The sequence below is a fragment of the Diadema setosum genome, chromosome 2 (genome assembly GCF_964275005.1).
Source record: "Diadema setosum chromosome 2, eeDiaSeto1, whole genome shotgun sequence".
In the NCBI taxonomy this organism is placed as follows: domain Eukaryota; kingdom Metazoa; phylum Echinodermata; class Echinoidea; order Diadematoida; family Diadematidae; genus Diadema; species Diadema setosum.
This window is the reverse complement of record NC_092686.1, coordinates 17,816,541-17,840,184: the sequence shown is the minus strand read 5'-3', so window position 1 is coordinate 17,840,184 and position 23,644 is coordinate 17,816,541. Positions and strand designations below refer to the sequence as shown.

The 23,644-nt window shown below is 42.5% G+C and overlaps 3 protein-coding genes across 3 annotated transcripts; all 3 read right to left on the bottom strand.

Moving 5' to 3' along the window:
• On the bottom strand, positions 1-3,612 carry LOC140240474 (uncharacterized). The gene is made up of 7 exons (XM_072320249.1): positions 3,532-3,612; positions 2,867-3,289; positions 2,354-2,524; positions 1,922-1,989; positions 1,493-1,625; positions 647-1,316; positions 1-236 (listed from the first exon to the last, which is right to left on the bottom strand). Exons 2-7 carry the CDS (start codon positions 3,284-3,286, stop codon positions 64-66), a joined length of 1,635 nt encoding a protein of 544 aa, XP_072176350.1. The 5' UTR covers positions 3,287-3,289; positions 3,532-3,612; the 3' UTR covers positions 1-63.
• Positions 3,613-6,384: 2,772 nt separating this feature from the next.
• LOC140243005 (uncharacterized) lies at positions 6,385-9,675 on the bottom strand. Its single transcript, XM_072322749.1, has 6 exons — positions 9,256-9,675; positions 8,743-8,913; positions 8,311-8,378; positions 7,886-8,018; positions 7,041-7,710; positions 6,385-6,631 (listed from the first exon to the last, which is right to left on the bottom strand). The coding sequence occupies exons 1-6, from the start codon at positions 9,673-9,675 to the stop codon at positions 6,459-6,461; spliced, it is 1,635 nt and encodes a 544-aa protein (XP_072178850.1). The 3' UTR covers positions 6,385-6,458.
• Positions 9,676-11,292: 1,617 nt separating this feature from the next.
• LOC140246197 (uncharacterized) lies at positions 11,293-16,236 on the bottom strand. Its single transcript, XM_072325643.1, has 2 exons — positions 16,121-16,236; positions 11,293-15,676 (listed from the first exon to the last, which is right to left on the bottom strand). Exon 2 carries the CDS (start codon positions 15,674-15,676, stop codon positions 14,129-14,131), a length of 1,548 nt encoding a protein of 515 aa, XP_072181744.1. The 5' UTR covers positions 16,121-16,236; the 3' UTR covers positions 11,293-14,128.
• Positions 16,237-23,644: the final 7,408 nt, after the last annotated feature.

The following is a 23,644-nucleotide window of genomic DNA, read 5'->3' as shown; positions in this document are numbered from 1 at the left end:
ACAATATTTACAAGGCAAGATCGTTTGACCCCTAAATGTTAGCTCCAAGTCTGATATAGGCTTTTATTTTCGCAGTTTCTTGAAAAGGCGCTTCCAGAAAGGTGGCCGTTTGTACCGTCTTTTCAGCTCGCTGATTTCCTTGAGAATTGTAGTGAGACTCGGACGGGATTTTGGGTTTCTCGTCCTGCATCTCATGCCGAGGGAAGAGAGTTTCTGAACGGTTGGAGATCGTGAATCTGTAAGGCGAGTGAATAAAAGATATAAGATATACTATGATTCATTCTGTAAGGGATCTATCGATGCATATAAGTGTTATTTATTGAAATTGCACAAAATTAATGACAAAACCCTGGGCAATTTTTTTTGTCTTCGTATAGATTAGAAATAACGATATAATGCCTCGAACATAAAAACGATATGACTTAGACGGATGCCAGTTAGACGATCAGAAATTATTTTTGATACGATTAAGATTCAACATCCTCATTGAGCTGTGATTTGATTCAGGAAATTACCGGTGATTACCAGTTTATCAGAGTTAGTCTTGAAATTATCTATGGGAAAATACGTCATAATCGCAAACTGGCGAATCAGAGATAGTTGACCAACAATGATCAAGTGTCGAGAAAACTATTGCAAAACTTACCGTCCAGCACCTGTGCGATATCCATCAAGATGACACCTAGTGAAAAGGTGTCTGAGTGAACCGATGTCTTTTCCTCGTCGAGCACGATTTCGGGGGCAAGATAGTCCGCTTCTTCCCCCTGCAGGTAGGCAAACTTGACGGCTTCCGGGAGACCCGACATTTGAAGTGGGGAGGTCATCGATGACACCATGCCAAAGTCGATGATAACGCCGCGATAGCGACCTCCTCGGCGTTCAAGAAGGACGTTGTCGCTTTTCATGTCGTTATGGAGGAGTCTGTTCTCATGGAGCTCCATCATGCCCCTGACGACGTCCTCGGCGATGTTGAGGCCGTCCTTGGTTGAGAGAGGAGGTGGGTTGAGAAGTGGATAGCTGAGTCCCGTTTCACTGTCTCCAACAAACTGCACTCCCAGGCAGAGGTCGTTGCCATTGTCAAGTGTCCCCAAGAAACGGGGGAAGTATGGACTGTCCGAGAGAAGCTGGTGAACGAGAGCCTCCTTGTTGGCTCGCCTTCTTGTCTCTTTAAGTTCGTCCACCAGTTCGCCTGGTGAGGCATGGTTGTTGGATCGAAAGGGCTCTTTGATGGCTACGGAAGTTGATGTTTTGCTGTGTCGGGCTAGGAGAACACGGCCGTAGCTACCACGACCAATCTCAAGTAGACTGTTCATGTTCTGAAATTGCAAAAAGAGAGAAAAACATTGCGCGTATACATAATCTCATAATTTGCTGGCGAGATATACATACTACAACTTTTGTATGTAATTGCTTGCAACTGAAAAGAAGATTGATGAAAACTTGCATTCTCTCATTTTAAAAACGTTTGCGGGAATGATTACGAAGGACTTACCGACACGCTGTGGCCGCAGTTGAAAGTCAAAAGGTCATCAAAAGTCAGTGATGGACACTTGACCTTTTCTTGCAGCATGTTAACGACAACTTCGTCAACGTTTTGACTGCTTGGAGAGCTCTCTGTCGGATACCTGCCGTGATGAAAAGTCACAATGAGCAAAAAATACATTATACTTGAAATTACTTGAGTGGAACGAAAGACAAATAAAAAAAGTAATAAAAGTGTGTCAGTACATTACAGCAGGTATGCTATACTTGTTTTGAAGAAATGACTTCCACTGCATCGATTGACTTCACAGTTTTGATTGTCAACCGATTGTAAAGGTGACTTTGCATATCGTCAAGGAACAAAATTAACCACAGAATAATATGTAACATCAAACCGCTGTATACCTTAATAAAGATAATGCATGAAAGAATTACTTACCTTTGAGATGTCATTGCAGAATTTTCACTCATGCTCGACGGTGTATTTTCATCAACAGAATGGATATCCTGTAACGAAAAATGGAAGTCAAAATCAGAACTGTGAGGACAGTCTCATTTGACACAGAATATTATCACTGCCTCATGGTGTTTTAGGGTGCTGGCAGAAAAGACCCGCCGCGTCTTTCTTATGTCGGACTTTTGTTTTTGCTGTTGGTGTTGTTGTTGCTGTTGTTGTTGTTTTCATGTCCTTCACCTGTCTAAACTAAATCATGAAGGGATTACTCTTATTCTGACAATGTGTAAATATGAATCCAGTATTATTGTCCTGTGCGTATGAAGTATTTAATAATCTCGCGGTAAACTTTATTTTCGTCAATAATATGATAAACAATGTTAGGAACTGGCTATGAATAAGATAACAGATATTCACCTTTTCAGGTTCAGTACTTTGACTGCATGAAACAGGACTGCGCTGACTACCAGTTTCCTTGTTGGAGCCAGGAATGTCTTGTAGAAGAGGGAAGATTTCGTGAATTTCCGAAAGGAGGTCCAAAGATGTAGCAGGTGGAAAGGAAGACGGCGCTTCAGTTTTGTCAGAAGCCTGCAAATTCCAAATGATATACAATCGTGTTTAGACATAAGCTTCTCATTTTCCTGTCTTCATCGATAAGAAAAGATGACATTGCTGTGCGAAGGAAACGAAACGTACGAAGACATGTTCCTACTTATTTTTTTCTCACTTCTATAGAGACGCCCTCAAAAGACAATAACAAAGTCAAACAAAACAAAACGCAGATCTCATCTGAAAACAAACCCTTTTGGCAAAATCGTGTTTCATATTGATTCATTGCATCGTATTATTTTTACTACATTATGTTTGACATCAGCAATGAGAAATGAGCACTGAAAGGCATGGACAAGTTAAAACAATGTGAAATTCTACCTGGCTGTCTCCCGACGTTATTTGGCACTGTATGGGCACATCTGTTGTTGGTAACACTGTCGCCTCATTGTCGTCGATCTCAACATTCTGGTCGACGACAACATTTTCAGGGACCGCTTCGACTGTGGAAGCGGTAGTAAGTTCTGTGGTCGAGGCAACGTCATCTCCGTGGGCAGACACCATTACCGACTCCACGGTCTCTTGTACTGCCGATGAGTCGCCCTCGATCTGCACGTCATCACGAGGGGTAGTTTTGTCACCCCGTTCGTTGACAATCTTGATGGCTTGGAGTATCTCGGCAGCATGGTCGGATGCCGGCCCGAGAGCCAGCCGCTGCTTTCGTTTAGCCATCCACTTGGCTCTGCGCTGTTTCTGAGCCGACAAAGCTCCGTCCGTAGACACAGCTTGAATATCTGACATAGCCTGGCATAACCAGAAACAAAATAATTACAAGTTTGGTATATACGTTAATATCAATCTAATAGATAATGATATTATATCTACCAAACCCTTTAGAGTCATACACTGTAATATATTTGTGTCTTGCTATAAATCCATGTATTCTTTTATTATTTGAAAATAGGTATAATAATATATGGATAGATACATAGGTACTAAACGATTGTTTCGACAAATTCCATAAGAATCTACGAAACAGAACTTACTATTGATCTGCCTAGGTCAAAACCAATAGCTATATGTCAAATTTCTTCGAATATCTGCGAATTCTGAAAGCTCGGAAGGAGAACAACTGTAATAACGATCGTTACTCAGAAGCTCACTAGGAAAGAGTGAAGGATTTTTTGTTGACACAAGACCAACTCGTAACCTAGCATCGCGCACTGTAGCGTGAGCAACTTCCAGCCAATCGCCGTCTCCTAAAAACGCGTAAGCTACACATACACGCTAATGCTGTACAAGGCAACTCCAACATATTTCATGACGCAACAATACTTCGTGCGTATTGACTGGACTGTACGAGGTCTATGCAAGTGCATCCATATCGCATTGAAGCTTTGTAGGTAAGAATTAATCTAAATCCATAAGGAAATGCGCTGATATTGCTTATTATTTCTTTGTTTAATTCTCAGCTGAATCCGACGAAATACCTCTCTTTGATATTTAACCTGAAACGTGAAGAATGCTCATTTACTCAAAGTGATCACTACTTTCAGTCTCTTTCCCGCCCCCCCCCCAAAAAAAAAGAACCAAAAAAAAGAAAAAGAAAAAAAAGAATGGATACAGAAGCTGTTCCTCTGGATATCTTCTTTTTGTGTCTGCTTTTGTTAACTGAACTATCTTTCATTGTCAAAGACAGATAGCTCATTATCTGTGATTTTTTTTTCTCAAATTTCCTGGTGGGTATTGGAAGAATTTTCGACAGCAAGCTTGTTTGGGTGTATTGATTGTAGTATATACTGAACCTCTCTCTTGCCGTTCATTTTCTGTTTAATAGTGTTGTAACTTCTTTCAGCCTAATCGATGCAATTTCGGGTGAAATTGTTTCGTACGTAGAGTGTATACAAAGGGACTGATGTAGGACTCGTGAATATAGATATATCGTGTACAGGTGCGTGTACAGATGAAATCTCAGCTAACCCTGGAAACGCCGACCGACGTGCATTGCACAGACGTAAACGTCCTGGTTAACGTATCATTCTCAGGACCTGGCCCCCATTTTATAGAAAGCTTATTATGATAGCAATTCTTCCTGGAATGTCAATTGTCATAGTAACAACAAGAATCCAGCTTCCTGATTGGCTGTTGCTATCGGAAGTTACTATTCCAGCAAGAGTTTGTATCCTAACATCTTTTATGAAATGGGGCCCTGGACTCGTAATCGTGGGACACGTGACGTCACATCATCTTCAGTACATTAGAGTTCCTTACTCCGAAAGTTCGTTAATCTGAAAATTAGATAAGGTTCAGTATTCCAAAGGTTCATTAATCCGGAAACTACATGTGGTCGTTATTTCCGAAGGTTAAATCCGTCTGCATGCATATTTTTTTTTCATGTATTCATTTTCGGATTAGCGAACCTTCTTGCATTTTCGCACTATATCGAACCTTCGGAATAACGAACCGTATTTCATATTTTGGACTAACTAACCGCATTTTCAGTTAACGGCCCTATTTCGTTTTCGGATTAACGAACGTCTACGTGTATAGGAATTTGTGTATTTCGGAACAGCGAATCTTGCATTCTAGCTCATACTTGAGCGAGGGTCAAGCAACATTCTGAAGATGGTCAAGGAAATTGGTTTTATGTCACTTGTAGACATTTTTCACGGTATTGCGGTGGTGGCATAAGAAGTACATAATTCACAAACGTGTACATCTCAACAGAATAGTTACATCAGCAACCCCAAAATATTAGGAACAACCCCAAGCCCTCCATAACAGCGTTTATACTTCGTTCCGTATTATAGCTTAAAGGGATGGTACAGTTTCTGTTAAGATTGAGCCTCGGGGTTCCAGCATTTTTTTATTACAAATTTATTTTTAAAGATAATGACAAACCTCTTATGAAATAAAAAAAGAAGAGAATATAATTCTAAGAGGAATTCAAAGTGTATATTTGATGAAAATTGATACTTAGATGACTGAGATATCCAAAACAAAGCAACCCTTTAATGAAAAGTGGGATCCTCCTTTTAATATAGCATCGCTTTGTTTCACTTTGTTTTTTGGATTTCTCGGCCACTGCAAAACCGATTCTCATCATGTATACTTTGAATGTGTCTTAGAATAATCTATGTTCTTTGACATTTCATAAGCTGCTTTTTAAGTATCTCGCAAAAAGTTAACATTTGCAAGCAAAGGAAAAGCACTGTTTAGGCAGGATGCAGTCCGTTTATTGTCCCTCCACCTGTGGTCGTTAGCATAAAATAACTAGAATTGAGCTAATGACTCGGTGCTTTCAGCGTTGTTGTTGTTGTTGTTGTTGTTGTTGTTGTTTTCAATTATAGTTTTCGTATAATCACGCGATATAAGTGAACGTGATAATGTCTTTTCTCAAAAGACGGAGGCTCTTTTCTTCTTCTCATGTATCTAACTAAGGTATACTTTCGATAATAACTCCATATATAACTCCATAACGCCAAAACACACACATACACACACGCGCACATAATCACACACGCTCACACACGCAAACAAACACAAACACAATATATAATTTATGTATTTTGATGTATCAATGATTTGTGTAATCGCAAATATATGAATGGTTTTATGTCAAATAAACTTCAAATTTAAACCTTCAAACTTCAGTACGTTTTTCCTTGTCATTGCGAGTGAGTTCAAGATTTTGATTTGATTTGTATACATGTATGCCTACTCTATTCGTATAATTCTTCAAATTGATGCTTAGATTGACAAACCATTACCTATGTTGAAATCCGACCCCCCCCCCACCCCACAAAAAAAACAACAAATGCATTCAATGTCAGTACACTTGTACTTCATATACAACGGAAATGATAACACATGTAAGAAATGTGAAATATTATGCAACAATGGTTTATTTACAATATTTACAAGGTAAGATCGTTGGACCCCTAAATGTCAGCTGCAAGTCTGATATAGGCTTTTATTTTCGCAGTTTCTTGAAAAGGCGCTTCCAGAAAGGTGGCCGTTTGTACCGTCTTTTCAGCTCGCTGATTTCCTTGAGAATTGTAGTGAGACTCGGACGGGATTCTGGGTTTCTCGTTCTGCATCTCATGCCGAGGGAAGAGAGTTTCCGAACGGTTGCAGATCGTGAATCTGTAAGGCGAGTAAATAAAAAATATAAGATATACTATGATTCATTCTGTAAGGGATCTATCGATGCACATAAGTGTTATTTATTGAAATTGCACAAAATCAATGACAAAACCCTGGGCAAATTTTTTGTCTTCGTATAGATTAGAAATAACAATATAATGCCTCGAACATAAAAACGATATGACTTAGACGGATGCCAGTTAGACGATCAGAAATTATTTTTGATACGATTAAGATTCAACATCCTCATTGAGCTGTGATTTGATTAGGGAAATTAGCGGTGATTACCAGTTTATCAGAGTTAGTCTTGAAATCATCTATGGGAAAATACGTCATAATCGCAAGCTGGCGAATCAGAGATAGTTGACCAACAATGATCAAGTGTCGAGAAAACTATTGCAAAACTTACCGTCCAGCACCTGTGCGATATCCATCAAGATGACACCTAGTGAAAAGGTGTCTGAGTGAACCGATGTCTTTTCCTCGTCGAGCACGATTTCGGGGGCAAGATAGTCCGCTTCTTCCCCCTGCAGGTAGGCAAACTTGACGGCTTCCGGGAGACCCGACATTTGAAGTGGGGAGGTCATCGATGACACCATGCCAAAGTCGATGATAACGCCGCGATAGCGACCTCCTCGGCGTTCAAGAAGGACGTTGTCGCTTTTCATGTCGTTATGGAGGAGTCCGTTCTCATGGAGCTCCATCATGCCCCTGACGACGTCCTCGGCGATGTTGAGGCCGTCCTTGGTTGAGAGAGGAGGTGGGTTGAGAAGTGGATAGCTGAGTCCCGTTTCACTGTCTCCAACAAACTGCACTCCCAGGCAGAGGTCGTTGCCATTGTCAAGTGTTCCCAAGAAACGGGGGAAGTATGGACTGTCCGAGAGAAGCTGGTGAACGAGAGCCTCCTTGTTGGCTCGCCTTCTTGTCTCTTTAAGTTCGTCCGCCAGTTCGCCTGGTGAGGCATGGTTGTTGGATCGAAAGGGCTCTTTGATGGCTACGGGAGTTGATGTTTTGCTGTGTCGGGCTAGGAGAACACGGCCGTAGCTACCACGACCAATCTCAAGTAGACTGTTCATGTTCTGAAATTGCAAAAAGAGAGAAAAACATTGCGCGTATACATAATCTCATATTTGCTGGAGAGATATACATACAACAACTTTTGTATGTAATTGCTTGCAACTGAAAAGAAGATTGATGAAAACTTGCGTTCTCTCATTTTAAAAACGTTTGCGGGGATGATTACGAAAGACTTACCGACACGCTGTGGCCGCAGTTGAAAGTCAAAAGGTCATCAAAAGTTAGTGATGGACACTTGACCTTTTCTTGCAGCATGTTAACGACAACTTCGTCAACGTTTTGACTGCTTGGAGAGCTCTCTGTCGGATACCTGCCGTGATGAAAAGTCACAATGAGCAAAAGATACATTATACTTGAAATTACTTGAGTGGAACGAAAGACAAATAAAAAAGTAATAAAAGTATGTCAGTACATTACAGCAGGTATGCTATACTTGTTTTGAAGAAATGATTTCCACTGCATCGATTGACTTCACAGTTTTGATTGTCAACCGATTGTAAAGGTGACTTTGCATATCGTCAAGGAACAAAATTAACCACAGAATATGTAACATCAAACCGCTGTATACCTTAATAAAGATAATGCATGAAAGAATTACTTACCTTTGAGATGTCATTGCAGAATTTTCACTCATGCTCGACGGTGTATTTTCATCAACAGAGTGGATATCCTGTAACGAAAAATGGAAGTCAAAATCAGAACTGTGAGGACAGTCTCATTTGACACAGAATATTATCATTGCCTCATGGTGTTTTAGGGCGCTGGCAGAAGAGACCCGCCGCGTCTTTCTTATGTCGGACTTTTGTTTTTGCTGTTGGTGTTGTTGTTGCTGTTGTTGTTGTTTTCGTGTCCTTCACCTGTCTAAACTAAATCATGAAGGGATTACTCTTATTCTGACAAAGTGTAAATATGAATCCAGTATTATTGTCCTGTGCGTATGAAGTATTTAATAATCTCGCGGTAAACTTTATTTTCGTCAATAATATGATAAACAATGTTAGGAACTGGCTATGAATAAGATAACAGATATTCACCTGTTCAGGTTCAGTACTCTGACTGCATGAAACAGGACTGCGCTGACTACCAGTTTCCTTGTTGGAGCCAGGAATGTCTTGTAGAAGAGGGAAGATTTCGTGAATTTCCGAAAGGAGGTCCAAAGATGTAGCAGGTGGAAAGGAAGACGGCGCTTCAGTTTTGTCAGAAGCCTGCAAATTCCAAATGATATACAATCGTGTTTAGACATAAGCTTCTCATTTTCCTGTCTTCATCGATAAGAAAAGATGACATTGCTGTGCGAAGGAAACGAAACGTACGAAGACATGTTCATACTTATTTTTTTCTCACTTCTATAGAGACGCCCTCAAAAGACAATAACAAAGTCAAACAAAACAAAACGCAGATCTCATCTGAAAACAAACCCTTTTGGCAAAATCGTGTTTCATATTGATTCATTGCATCGTATTATTTTCACTATATTATGTTTGACATCAGCACTGAGAAATGAGCACTGAAAGGCATGGACACGTTAAAACAAAGTGAAATTCTACCTGGCTGTCTCCCGACGTTATTTGGCACTGTATGGGCACATCTGTTGTTGGTAACACTGTCGCCTCATTGTCGTCGATCTCAACATTCTGGTCGACGACAACATTTTCAGGGACCGCTTCGACTGTGGAAGCGGTAGTAAGTTCTGTGGTCGAGGCAACGTCATCTCCGTGGGCAGACACCATTACCGACTCCACGGTCTCTTGTACTGCCGATGAGTCGCCCTCGATCTGCACGTCATCACGAGGGGTAGTTTTGTCACCCCGTTCGTTGACAATCTTGATGGCTTGGAGTATCTCGGCAGCATGGTCGGATGCCGGCCCGAGAGCCAGCCGCTGCTTTCGTTTAGCCATCCACTTGGCTCTGCGCTGTTTCTGAGCCGACAAAGCTCTGTCCGTAGACACAGCTTGAATATCTGACATAGCCTGGCATAACCAGAAACAAAATAATTACAAGTTTGGTATATACGTTAATATCAATTTAATAGATAATGATATTATACCTACCAAACCCTTTAGAGTCATACACTGTAATATATTTGTGTCTTGCTATAAATCCATGTATTCTTTTATTATTTGAAAATAGGTATAATAATATATGGATAAATACATAGGTACTAAACGATTGTTTCGACAAATTCCATAATAATCTACGAAACAGAACTTACTATTGATCTGCCTAGGTCAAAACCAATAGCTATATGTCAAATTTCTTCGAATATCTGCGAATTCGGAAAGCTCGGAAGGAGAACAACTGTAATAACGATCGTTACTCAGAAGCTCACTAGGAAAGAGTGAAGGATTTTTTGTTGACACAAGACCAACTCGTAACCTAGCATCGCGCACTGTAGCGTGAGCAACTTCCAGCCAATCGCCGTCTCCTAAAAACGCGTAAGCTACACATACACGCTAATGCTGTACAAGGCAACTCCAACATATTTCATGACGCAACAATACTTCGTGCGTATTGATTGGACTGTATTTACGAGGTCTATGCAAGTGCATCCATATCGCATTGAAGCTTTGTAGGTAAGATAATCTAAATCCATAAACAAATGTGCTGATATTGCTTATTATTTCCTTGTTTAATTCTCAGCTGAATCCGACGAAATACCTCTCTTTAATATTGTAACGCGAGAAGGGGGGAGGGGGAAATAAATAGGGACTGAACATCTGAGAATATCCACGTCTCCTAATCCTGTAGTATGCTGCCACCAGGTAATTTTTGGGTGTACCACTCCCTGCTGAGAAGTCGAGAACTAACTTCCTCAGCTAACGTGTTTGGAGAGAGAGATCTGTAACTTGAGTGAGTCCTATATGTAAACGATGTCTATGCTAAAGAATGTTGTGGCTGCATGTGTACGTTACATACTGGTATTCCTCTTGCGTATAACCTTGACGCCTATAATTAATCATCACCAGTGTCAGTACTGAATGCGCACGCACACACTGCATCTCACATGCGCGCATACCTCATGTTCGCGCCACTCGAGCATGTGCACCACTCTCAGTTGAGTACTCCAGTCTAACACAGCCCACACAAACTAGCATCGGCAATCATTCGCTCATCTTATTCATCTAATACGAGGAAATACCTCAGAGAATCGACCAAGCATTTAGGGTAAGCTAAGTCAGAATTCTTCTAACCTTCTCTGTATCCAAATTAACATAGATCATGTGTAGGTAAGCATTTAAAGTAGAGCCTCAGTCTCTAACTGTCACAGCTAGACTTCACATGCGTGTACACACACAGGTATACAAACATCTCAGGCACTCACTCTCCCTCCAATCACCAAGGCTATCCAATAAGTTCTAGGACCTCGCGTTTGTTGGTAACGTGTTTAAAAGGGTTCGATGTGCGGTTCGTTTGTTCAAAGTATATGAACGTGGTGCATAAATTTGTCCAGTGTCTTTGTTAATCTACAATACTTAATTAAATCTCATATCCACAACCTCAATCACTGATCAATGTATGCATTCATTCCAGCATCCAGGCAGTACAACTACAAACTTGATGTCCGAACGTTTGAATTTAACTTATAACTTTTAGACTTTAATAAGTCTAAATTCTGTTTGTACAAGTATATATACAAATCATTTCATTTACAACATTTCAAACATCTTCTCTTAGAGACAAGAACCAACTTGAATATGAGTATTTTCCCAGCTTAATCTGACCAAGGTTCACTAACGCTGTAGACCCAACTACGAATCTACGATATCCCAGCTCAGAACGTACCACATATGACGTGGTACTGTAGTTAGACCACTCGTGACATTCAAAGTCACATGAATATTGTAAATATAATTCTCCATAATTTAGTTTAATGACTGCCTCTTTATCATGGAGACTACTATGTAAGAAATACTACTCCACTACAATGTTATTTAAAGACATCTCATTTTGAGACCCAATTTGTTGTCAGAAAGTGAAATTTCTTCCGTGCTTTTGTTCCTGCTAACCTGTGCGAACCTCATCCTACTAGCGAACTCCTGTAGACAGTAGACTCACTAAGACTCCAAGTCTTCCTACCCATCTCTTTCCGAATAACATCTCTAAGTAAGTGCACATTACTCTCTCCAATAGAATAAAGAATAAAGCAATAAAGAATAAAATCCTTTCATAACCGCTCCGGTCACCCCTCTGGGATTTCAATCCTTAACATAAAACTGCTGCACCACACAAAAGAGCATTATGCGCCCCACACACGATGTCGGTGGCCACGCGTCGCTGTCTGTCTACTCCGGCAGAATTTGGCCTCAAGTCTCTAACGACTCCCAAATTACCCCTGCCACCAAAAAGCCTACGAAATTCTACAGTGTTTCCATTAAGCCTCTAAGCACGTCGACTTGCTCATGACTCGTCCCGCGACTTTCTTGAAACAAAAAGAAGAAATTTGGCTATCTCAACAAATTAGCTTACTTTCTTATATAATGCCTACTATTATAAATCTTTTATTACTAACAGGCCAAGTTGAAAAAAAATAACCTTTTACTCAAGTGTTCGGGAATGGAGCCTGCTACTAACTGAGGGTGGGGAAATTGAAAGAGATGGAGGGGGGGGGGTGGTAAAGGATCTGGACTCAGTCTGGTAAACAGCTTCTTGTCGTTCCCCAGTAGACATCAGCGTCACCAGCTCAGTCCAGCAGCAAGTAGGCCTGCTAGTCTGTCACCATGAACCCTCAGATACAGGTAAACACAGCTCCGGTACTGTTGCCCTCAGTGGGTGGTGTCGGCACTCCAAAGGGAAGGGGGGGGGGGGGGGAAAGGGAAGGGGTAGGGGTAGGGAAGGAGTGGGAACGGTAGTGGACACCAGCCCTCGGACACTGGCATAGTAGCACCCATCTGTTGACTTCGTTGTTTTTCCCCGATATAGACTGCATTACCAGACCAGAGAGACCCTCTCTATTGGCTGCAAACCCTGACAATGTCACTCTCTCCTAGGCCTCGCCTGGTCCGCCAGCTAGTCCATTCAGTTCCCAGCTCATCCACGTAGTGGCCACGGTTGCAGGGGATGAGGGGAGTGGGGAAGGAGTGGGGAAGCAATTCCTATTCCCTCACTTGAGTATTACTTAATATTTTCCTCATATTAGATAATTAAACAAGTTGCTGATAATTGAAATCTTATACTTCTTCTTAGAACCTTGGTCATGCTCACTACCTACATGTATGACACAATAACTGTCACTTTGGCATTAAGCTGGTATGATGCATTAAGCATCCATCTTAATATTTACACAAAAGAGTATACACATAAAAAGAACGTGATGAGCATCTCTGTGCTCAATTAGTAGCGATCAATAACCACAACAGTGCACATGTATTTACAAAATTATATGATTACCCTATAAATATACCTATCGAGGGTACGCTTGGTTTATATCAAAGACATACTATGTAATAGGTGGAGGGTACTCCCTCCACTCTACCTCCATATTGTCAATTATCTGGTTCGAGTTGCTGGGATTCACCGAGTATCAAGAGAGAAAACAAATCTGTAAGCTTCTGAATTGTAACCGATCAGCTGTGTCCAGTAAACAGTCGTCTGCATATGCGCGTATTTATACCCGTCGGCCCCTTTACACAAGCGCGTACTCTACACTATTTACGCGTATTGTTTACTTCTACATTGGTAGTGTAACGCGAATGCGCTAACACAGCGCTACTCCAGCGCAACTTCCTTCCCACAGCTGCATATGGACTGATTCATTACACAAATAGGGGTTCTTGCAACTGTGAAGAAAAATTATCGTAAGTTACGTTGACAATACAAAAAGGGACTGCAAATTATGACAACTATCACCAGGAAATATGCCAAGAAAAGCAGGTAAGTACCTATAAATATGAGTCTCTTATTCGGCCCTCCGTATAATAACTGTCATTACAACCCTACTCATTAATGGACAGGGCAACTTAGATTCATGTGCTGTATGAGCGACAGCAGTGTATACAGTGTATCTGTCGACTAGCAGTGTAAGGGTTCGTATACACACGTACCGGTAAGTTCTACGCACCATACACAATCTAGCGAGTATGTCAGTATAAATGAACTCTTACATAGTCTTTCTCCATGTCTCGTTGTAGTAACACATACACATACAAGTTTAAAAAAAAAATGAAGTTCAGGGTGTTCTCGCCACATTACCCCCCTCTTACCAAGTCGCTGTCCCAGCGACCAATAGGTTTAAATGTGCACTGTCGTGAAAATACTCATTCATAGTAGAATTACAACATATATACATGTTCAATTTGTTTCTGCTAATTATCAAAAACCATTGTCTGCACTATCATAGAAGTGCTCCACATATATACAATGCAATCAGAATTGTCCAAATCCAAACTGTTCGTCGATACGATAACATTGTCCACAATAACGTCACTCCTCACTATTTGCAGGCATGGTCTCCGGAAAGGTGGTCTCCACTACTCGCTTCATCAAATGAACCTGGCCATACACTTCTGTATACCATTCGGACTCAACCGTGACTTTCTTTACTACGCGAAACCCAATCCTCGGGCGCTTAACACTGATCACAAGTTCATCCTCCTCATCGTCGGCATTGTCAGAAAGGTAAGCCACTAACTTTCTCTTTCTTGGATTGTCCGACTCTCTCTCCTCTGTCTCTACTCCTGCCTCTAGCTTGGCTTCCTCCTTTGCCTTTTCTTCCCTTTCTTTCTTCTCTTTTTCTGCCTGGAGTCTGGCTTCCTCCCTTGCCTTTTCTTCCCTGTCTTTCTTCTCCTTTTCTGCCTGCCGTATGGCTTCCTTCCATACCTTCTCTTCCCTTTCTTTCTTCTCCTTTTCTGCCTGGAGTCTGGCTTCCTCCCTTGCCTTTTCTTCCCTGTCTTTCTTCTCCTTTTCTGCCTGGAGTCTGGCTTCCTCCCTTGTCTTTTCTTCCCTGTCTTTCTTCTCCTTTTCTGCCTGTCGTATGGCTTCCTTCCATACCTTCTCTTCCATTTCTTTCTTCTCCTTTTCTGCCTGAAGGGTGGCTTTCTCCTTTGCCTTTTCTTCCATTTCTTTCTCCTCCCTCTCTGCCTTCTGCTTGGCTTCGTCCTTTCTCTTCTTTTCCTTCTCCTCCCTGTCTTTCTTCTCCTTCTCTGCCTTCTGCTTGGCTTCGTCCTTTCTCTTCTTTTCTTTCTCTTCCCTGTCTTTCTTCTCCTTCTCTGCCTTCTGCTTGGCTTCGTCCTTTCTCTTCTTTTCCTTCTCCTCCCTGTCTTTCTTCTCCTTCTCTGCCTTCTGCTTGGCTTCGTCCTTTCTCTTCTTTTCCTTCTCCTCCCTGTCTTTCTTCTCCTCTGCCTTCTGCTTGGCTTCGTCCTTTCTCTTCTTTTCCTTCTCCTCCCTTTCTTTCTTCTCCTTTTCTGCCTTCTGCTTGGCTTCGTCCTTTCTCTTCTTTTCCTTCTCCTCCCTGTCTTTCTTCTCCTTCTCTGCCTTCTGCTTGGCTTCGTCCTTTCTCTTCTTTTCCTTCTCCTCCCTGTCTTTCTTCTCCTTCTCTGCCTTCTGCTTGGCTTCGTCCTTTCTCTTCTTTTCCTTCTCCTCCCTGTCTTTCTTCTCCTTCTCTGCCTTCTGCTTATCTTCGTCCTTCTTCCTTTCTCTCTCCTTTTGTTCCTTCAGATCTCTCTCCATTTCATCAATTAGTGCTGCTAGTCCCCCTCCCTTGGAACTCCACCGTCTGTCCTCTGCAGTGTGCCGGTCCCTCTCCCAACGAAGCTGGTATGCCCTCGTTGCCAATTGAAACCTCAAGTAGTTTCCCTCATCCCGTCTGTCAGGGTGAGTGCGATTATAGTGGCGGTTCATGTCCCAACGATCCTGCATCTCTGTATTACAGACCTCACACCTTATTGTCAGCGTCGTACTGTGAATAGCTTCCAGATGACGGACGTAGCCTACATGGCTCATCATCTCAAGATCACATATTTCGCACTTCATCTACAAAAGATTGAAGTTAATGTGGAAAGGACAAAGCTAAAAAGAAAATCGAGGAAGCGGCAATTTTGTAATCAACTGCTTGTCATAACATTGTTATCATACTAAGAATCTAAATTCTACTGCTTTGACTAAAGTTTTGCTTTTGTTTTGTTGTTATTAATGTTTTGTTCTTGTTGTACACCAGAGATGACGACTGAGGTAGGGAAGCCCTCTTTTACAACTCGTCTCTGAACCGCCTGGGTGGTAATCTAACTCTAACAGGATTTCGCCGAACATTCTGACGCCAGTCACGAAGTGGTGGTCCAGTGTAGCACTTCAAACGATCTGAATGTACAACTCTAGGCTTGGTACGCAGTGAAGCTTGGATGCGATACACCACATCTGATAGTCTGTGCGTTACCATGAAGGGACCATCCCACTTCACTTGAAGTTTAGGACACACACCTCTCCGTCTAGTTGGGTTGTGTAGCCAGACCCAGTCTCCAATGTCGTATTTCACAAGTGTAGAATTGCGATCATACTGCTTGGCCTGGTGCTTCTGAGCTAGGTGTAATTTATGTCTTGCTGCTTCATGTACGTCTTGCAATCTATCTCTTAGTTGTTGAACATAATCTCCAGTCTCTTCATTTTCTACTTGCACTTCAGGTTGACTGATCGTGACATCTACTGGAAGCGTGATCTCTCTTCCGAGCATCATCATAACAGGAGACTCACCAGTTGATTCCTGAATGGAAGAACGATACGCCAGCATAGCATATGGAACCCGCTCATCCCAGTCTGCCTGATTTCTGTCAGCATCTAGTATAGACGCTACCATCGACAGTAGTGTGCGATTGAACCTCTCTATGAATCCGTCACTTTGGGGATGTAAGGGACATGTTCTTGTCTTCTTAATATGCAAAAGTTCACATACTTCTTGCATCAACTTTGACTCAAAATTCCTGCCCTGATCACTATGCAGTTCCTTAGGTAGCCCATATCTGCAAATGAATTCTTCCACTAAAGCTCGAGCGACTGTGTTTGCCTCTTGGTTTGGTAAGGGGTATGCTTCAATCCACTTCGTGAAATAGTCCCCCACTACTAGGATGTAACGATTTCCACTGTCAGTCTCTGGTAAGGGACCCAAAATATCCATGGCCACTCTCTCAAGTGGTGCACCTACTTGATATCTCTGTAGAGGGGCCTTTGCTCTCTTAGGTGGGTTCTTTAAACGTGCACAGACTGTACACTCTCGCACTGTTGATCTAACATCCGCAGCTAGTCCAACCCAGTAGTATCTCTGTTGAACTTTGTGAAGTAATTTGTTTACCCCCAGGTGGCATGCCGTATTCGCAGCATGGAGCTCAGCCAACACAATTTTTCGCAGAGAGCGTGGTAGCACAGTTTTCCACCTAACTTCTTTACCGTCGTTTGACTCCCACCTCCTCATGAGAACACCGTCCTTTACCTCTAAAAGACCCCAATTTATCCAATACGACTTCACTGCAGATGACAGGGTTGACACAGCACCCCATAATGGCCTTTCCTCACTCTCTTCCTTCCACTTCAATATGTGCTTGATATCTGCATCTTGCAGTTGAGCTCTCCTTATCTCCATAGGAGTAGTGTTAGGTGAAATAGTGACTGCATTCAGTCTTCTTACAAGCTCAGCTTCGTCATCCATCTTTAGCCTGACTCTTCTATTCTTCCTTCCATCGGCTTACTACATAAAACAGTATAAAATTATGTACACATATAATTAGAATCAACATTCACTCCATGCTTCCTAATGTCTTACACTTAAATCTACTAATTGTCTTCGCAGATATCCTCCAGTCTGCCGCACTGTGTGCAGGGCCTGCGAGACAGTCCATCAGCGTTTGAGTGGATCCGTCCAGCTCTATGCTCGAGGGTAAGTTCATATTGACTTATCACTTCAATCCATCTTGCAATCTGTCCTTCCGGATTCTTGAAATTAAGCAGCCACCTCAGTGAACTGTGATCCGTTCTCACCCTGACTCGCTGACCATACAAGTAATGCCGGAAGTGTTTCAAGAAGTTCACCACGGCGAGTAATTCACGTCTCGTGACACAGTAGTTTTGTTCAGCCCTGTTCAATGTCCTACTAGCATAAGCTATAACTCGTTCAAGCCCATCGCGTTCTTGACTCAATACTGCCCCAATGGCGAATTGACTTGCATCTGTGTCAAGTATATACTCGTCTCCTAGTCTTGGGTAGGCAAGGATAGGTGCAGAGGTCAACTTTTCCTTTAAGAGTTCGAAAGCTTGCTCACACTCTGTGGTCCACAAGAAAATGGCATGCTTCTCAGTCAGAGCCGTCAGTGGCTTAGCAATGCGCGAAAAGTCCTTGATGTATCGCCTGTAGTACGACGCTAATCCTAAGAAGCTTCGCACATCAGTGGGATTGGTAGGTCGTGGCCATTTCTGCACAGCTTCAATCTTGGCAGGATCAGTACTCACGCCTTTTGCCGATACCTTATGTCCCAGATACAAGACCTCTTTCTGAAACAGAAAGCACTTCTTTGGCTTGAGTTTGAGTTTTGCTGCTTGCAGCCTCCGCAGCACAATCTCTAGTCTTCTCAGTACTTCTTCCACTGTGGGGCCAAAAACAATGATGTCATCCAAGTAGATTAATAAGATCTTCCATTGCAGGCCAGCCATTATAGTCTCCATTAAGCGCTCAAATGTGGATGGAGCATTGCACAATCCAAACGGCATAACTTCAAACTGAAAGAGCCCCCCAGTCACTACAAATGCTGACTTTAATTTCGCATCCTCATCAAGCGGAATCTGCCAATAGCCTGAGGCAAGGTCGAGTGTACAGAAGTATACAGCTCCGTCGAGTGCATCGATGGATTCGTCGATACGGGGAAGGGGAAAAGAATCCTTAATAGTGTGCTCATTCAGGAGACGATAGTCGACACAAAATCGCATAGTCCCGTCCTTCTTTTTAACTAGTACAACCGGTGCTGACCATGGGCTGCTAGACGGTTTGATGATACCACGTTGAAGCATGTCATTCACGTGACGTTCTATTTCCTCTCGCTGCCCCATGGGAGGTCTACGAGGACGTTGTCTAATGGGTGCAGGGCAAGTAGTGTGAATAGAGTGGTGGGTAACATCCGTTCTGCCGATATCGTGGTCACCCCGTGAGAAAACATCTTGATAGTCTACCAACAAAGCTGATATCTCTTCCTCATGACCTTGTACATTCTCCAATGTTCTGTTATAGATGTCTTGTAGATGATCAGGAACCATTTTCGAAGATGGTTGGATATTTGCTAGCTCATGTGCACCATATATGTCTGTACAGTGGATCCTCTCACCATTGATGTCAATAGTCCCCAACTCACAGTTGATTGATGCATTAGTATGCTGAAGAAAATCCATCCCCAGGATACCATCATGGTCGATGTCAGCTATCACAGCGTTGATGTCATATGACTTCACCCCAATTTGAATGCTCACATTAGACTCGCCGTGTACTTGAATTGGTGTACCGTCAGCTTGTAGCAGTCTGATATCACACTCCTCCATCGAGTCAGCTAATTTACATGTCATTCTACACAAAGCTTGATGTGATATGATAGTAATTGAAGATCCAGTATCGATTAGCAGGTCCAGTCTCTCATCATCAATTATCCCTTTTATGAAGAGTCCTTGTTTGATTTCTTTTACTGTACAAATTTGTGCTCTCCTCTTAGGTTGATGGTCCAGCGGCACGGGCCCTACTTGTACTGTGGCCTTGCCCTTGCCCACTGGGAAGACCTGTTCTCGTTTCCCACCTTCTCTCTGTAGGGACACTGCTTAGCAATGTGACCATTCCTATTACAGCAGTAGCAGACAACCCAATTTGACTGTGATGCCATGTTCTCTATCTTGGATGTGAGTTGTCGCAACGCCATTCTCAGCTCAGCAATTTCTTTCTTTGTTTCACCATCTGCAGGTTCTGGCTTGGGTGACGGCATATTATCAACGGCACGAACAAGTCGAGATGGCCTGATTCTCTCTCGAGCCCTCTCTGCTTTGAGGAACGATTCTGTCGCCAATCCAGCACTTATGGCATCATCTAGCGTCATAGGGTGAGCTCGAAAAATTCCAGCCCTGATCTCAGCCTCATCTATCGCCTCAGAAAAATGAGTCTTTGCAAGGCGCTCACGAGCAGAGGCACTCATCTCCGGGTACGCCAGACCGGTTAAGTCACGAATAGCTTGCCCAAGTTGTTGTAGTGATTCGTCCTTATGTCTACGCCGTGTACGGAGCTCCATCAGAAAGTTCTCCGCCTGTTCCCCAGGTCCGAATCTCCTCTCCAACTGTGACACTAACTCAGCGTAAGAGATACAGGTAGTAGATGAAAGATTATTCAACACCTTCAGTGCTGGACCATGTAGTCGTGTAGCCAAGTATTGACCAGCTTCCAAATCAGACCATCCATTAAGTTGCATACAGGCTTCAAAGTGTCGCTTATAATCAGCCCAGGGCATCTTCCCTCCATATTTCTCTGGCACGACATCGCGACAGCTTCCAACTCTCATCACGCCACTGCCGGATTGAGTAGCTTGCCTGTTTGGAGTATATCGCGGTGATTGCCTGTAGCCTTGTGATGTGTACGTCTGACGTCGCTCAACTGGAATCGCGTCTCCAAATTCTCCTCTAACTGCAATCTCCGGGTCGGATGAGTCAACAGCCCACTGAGTCTGTATTTTGTCGTCATGATGACCATCACCCACGGCCATTTGCTCAGAAACTTTAGGACTCGCTGCATCAATTTCTTCCATCTCTGGTCTACCATATTATGTGTATAATGATAGACAATAATGTCTTTCATCTCGTTTTGTTTTGTTTTTGTGCCAAGCGTACCCTTTACAATGTTGTAAGAAGTACGACTTCATATAGATAGCTAAATATTAACTGCATATTACGTACAACATATGGATACTTCTCCATGGAAACTAAATCCATGGTGATAGCAATTTGCTAACACTTCTTTTGTACCTCTCAATATCTATTTTCTGTCAAATACTCATATTCAATAGGAGAATTCCTTATAGTACCTGCCTGGTTGCATAGAATACCATTTCTTTCAACAACATTATGCTCATACAGTGTAAAAAAAAAAAATGTGAAGCACCATCCTACCGGACAAAACACCATCCCACCGCTTGCCACCAAAAATGTAACGCGAGAAGGGGGGAGGGGGGAAATAAATAGGGACTGAACATCTGAGAATATCCACGTCTCCTAATCCTGTAGTATGCTGCCACCAGGTAATTTTTGGGTGTACCACTCCCTGCTGAGAAGTCGAGAACTAACTTCCTCAGCTAACGTGTTTGGAGAGAGAGATCTGTAACTTGAGTGAGTCCTATATGTAAACGATGTCTATGCTAAAGAATGTTGTGGCTGCATGTGTACGTTACATACTGGTATTCCTCTTGCGTATAACCTTGACGCCTATAATTAATCATCACCAGTGTCAGTACTGAATGCGCACGCACACACTGCATCTCACATGCGCGCATACCTCATGTTCGCGCCACTCGAGCATGTGCACCACTCTCAGTTGAGTACTCCAGTCTAACACAGCCCACACAAACTAGCATCGGCAATCATTCGCTCATCTTATTCATCTAATACGAGGAAATACCTCAGAGAATCGACCAAGCATTTAGGGTAAGCTAAGTCAGAATTCTTCTAACCTTCTCTGTATCCAAATTAACATAGATCATGTGTAGGTAAGCATTTAAAGTAGAGCCTCAGTCTCTAACTGTCACAGCTAGACTTCACATGCGTGTACACACACAGGTATACAAACATCTCAGGCACTCACTCTCCCTCCAATCACCAAGGCTATCCAATAAGTTCTAGGACCTCGCGTTTGTTGGTAACGTGTTTAAAAGGGTTCGATGTGCGGTTCGTTTGTTCAAAGTATATGAACGTGGTGCATAAATTTGTCCAGTGTCTTTGTTAATCTACAATACTTAATTAAATCTCATATCCACAACCTCAATCACTGATCACTGTATGCATTCATTCCAGCATCCAGGCAGTACAACTACAAACTTGATGTCCGAACGTTTGAATTTAACTTATAACTTTTAGACTTTAATAAGTCTAAATTCTGTTTGTACAAGTATATATACAAATCATTTCATTTACAACATTTCAAACATCTTCTCTTAGAGACAAGAACCAACTTGAATATGAGTATTTTCCCAGCTTAATCTGACCAAGGTTCACTAACGCTGTAGACCCAACTACGAATCTACGATATCCCAGCTCAGAACGTACCACATATGACGTGGTACTGTAGTTAGACCACTCGTGACATTCAAAGTCACATGAATATTGTAAATATAATTCTCCATAATTTAGTTTAATGACTGCCTCTTTATCATGGAGACTACTATGTAAGAAATACTACTCCACTACAATGTTATTTAAAGACATCTCATTTTGAGACCCAATTTGTTGTCAGAAAGTGAAATTTCTTCCGTGCTTTTGTTCCTGCTAACCTGTGCGAACCTCATCCTACTAGCGAACCTCCTGTAGACAGTAGACTCACTAAGACTCCAAGTCTTCCTACCCGTCTCTTTCCGAATAACATCTCTAAGTAAGTGCACATTACTCTCTCCAATAGAATAAAGAATAAAGCAATAAAGAATAAAATCCTTTCATAACCGCTCCGGTCACCCTCTGGGATTTCAATCCTTAACATAAAACTGCTGCACCACACAAAAGAGCATTATGCGCCCCACACACGATGTCGGTGGCCACGCGTCGCTGTCTGTCTACTCCGGCAGAATTTGGCCTCAAGTCTCTAACGACTCCCAAATTACCCCTGCCACCAAAAAGCCAACGAAATTCTACAGTGTTTCCATTAAGCCTCTAAGCACGTCGACTTGCTCATGACTCGTCCCGCGACTTTCTTGAAACAAAAAGAAGAAATTTGGCTATCTCAACAAATTAGCTTACTTTCTTATATAATGCCTACCTATTATAAATCTTTATTACTAACAGGCCAAGTTGAAAAAAAATAACCTTTACTCAAGTGTTCGGGAATGGAGCCTGCTACTAACTGAGGGTGGGGAAATTGAAAGAGATGGAGGGGGGGGGGGTGGTAAAGGATCTGGACTCAGTCTGGTAAACAGCTTCTTGTCGTTCCCCAGTAGACATCAGCGTCACCAGCTCAGTCCAGCAGCAAGTAGGCCTGCTAGTCTGTCACCATGAACCTCAGATACAGGTAAACACAGCTCCGGTACTGTTGCCCTCAGTGGGTGGTGTCGGCACTCCAAAGGGAAGGGGGGGGGGGGGGGGAAAGGGAAGGGGTAGGGGTAGGGAAGGAGTGGGAACGGTAGTGGACACCAGCCCTCGGACACTGGCATAGTAGCACCCATCTGTTGACTTCGTTGTTTTTCCCCGATATAGACTGCATTACCAGACCAGAGAGACCCTCTCTATTGGCTGCAAACCCTGACAATGTCACTCTCTCCTAGGCCTCGCCTGGTCCGCCAGCTAGTCCATTCAGTTCCCAGCTCATCCACGTAGTGGCCACGGTTGCAGGGGATGAGGGGAGTGGGGAAGGAGTGGGGAATAACACATACACATACAAGTTTAAAAAAAAAATGAAGTTCAGGGTGTTCTCGCCACAATATTTAACCTGAAACGTGAAGAATGCTCTTTTACTCAAAGTGATCACTACTTTCAGTCTCTTTCCCGCCCCCCCCCCCCCAAAAAAAAAAAAAAAAAAAAATGGATACAGAAGCTGTTCCTCTGGATATCTTCTTTTTGTGTCTGCTTTTGTTAACTGAACTATCTTTCATTGTCGAAGACAGATAGCTCATTATCTGTGATTTTTTTTTTCAAATTTCCTGGTGGGTATGGAAGAATTTTCGACAGCAAGATAGTTTGGGTGTATTGATTGTAGTATATACTGAACCTCTCTCTTGCCGTTCATTTTCTGTTAATAGT

What these genes read in the sequence shown, in the direction of transcription:
- LOC140240474 (XM_072320249.1), bottom strand. Translation starts at nt 3,286, where the DNA reads ATGTCAGATATTCAAGCTGTGTCTACGGACGGAGCTTTGTCGGCTCAG. An exon ending in TCTGCAATGACATCTCAAAG is followed by an intron (nt 1,626 to 1,921) that starts GTAAGTAATTCT and finishes TCATCACGGCAG; the next exon opens with GTATCCGACAGAGAGCTCTC. An exon ending in ACTGCGGCCACAGCGTGTCG is followed by an intron (nt 1,317 to 1,492) that starts GTAAGTCCTTCG and finishes TTGCAATTTCAG; the next exon opens with AACATGAACAGTCTACTTGA.
- LOC140243005 (XM_072322749.1), bottom strand. Translation starts at nt 9,675, where the DNA reads ATGTCAGATATTCAAGCTGTGTCTACGGACAGAGCTTTGTCGGCTCAG. An exon ending in AGAGTACTGAACCTGAACAG is followed by an intron (nt 8,379 to 8,742) that starts GTGAATATCTGT and finishes TTTTCGTTACAG; the next exon opens with GATATCCACTCTGTTGATGA. An exon ending in TATCGCACAGGTGCTGGACG is followed by an intron (nt 6,632 to 7,040) that starts GTAAGTTTTGCA and finishes CTCGCCTTACAG; the next exon opens with ATTCACGATCTGCAACCGTT.
- LOC140246197 (XM_072325643.1), bottom strand. Translation starts at nt 15,676, where the DNA reads ATGAAGTGCGAAATATGTGATCTTGAGATGATGAGCCATGTAGGCTAC.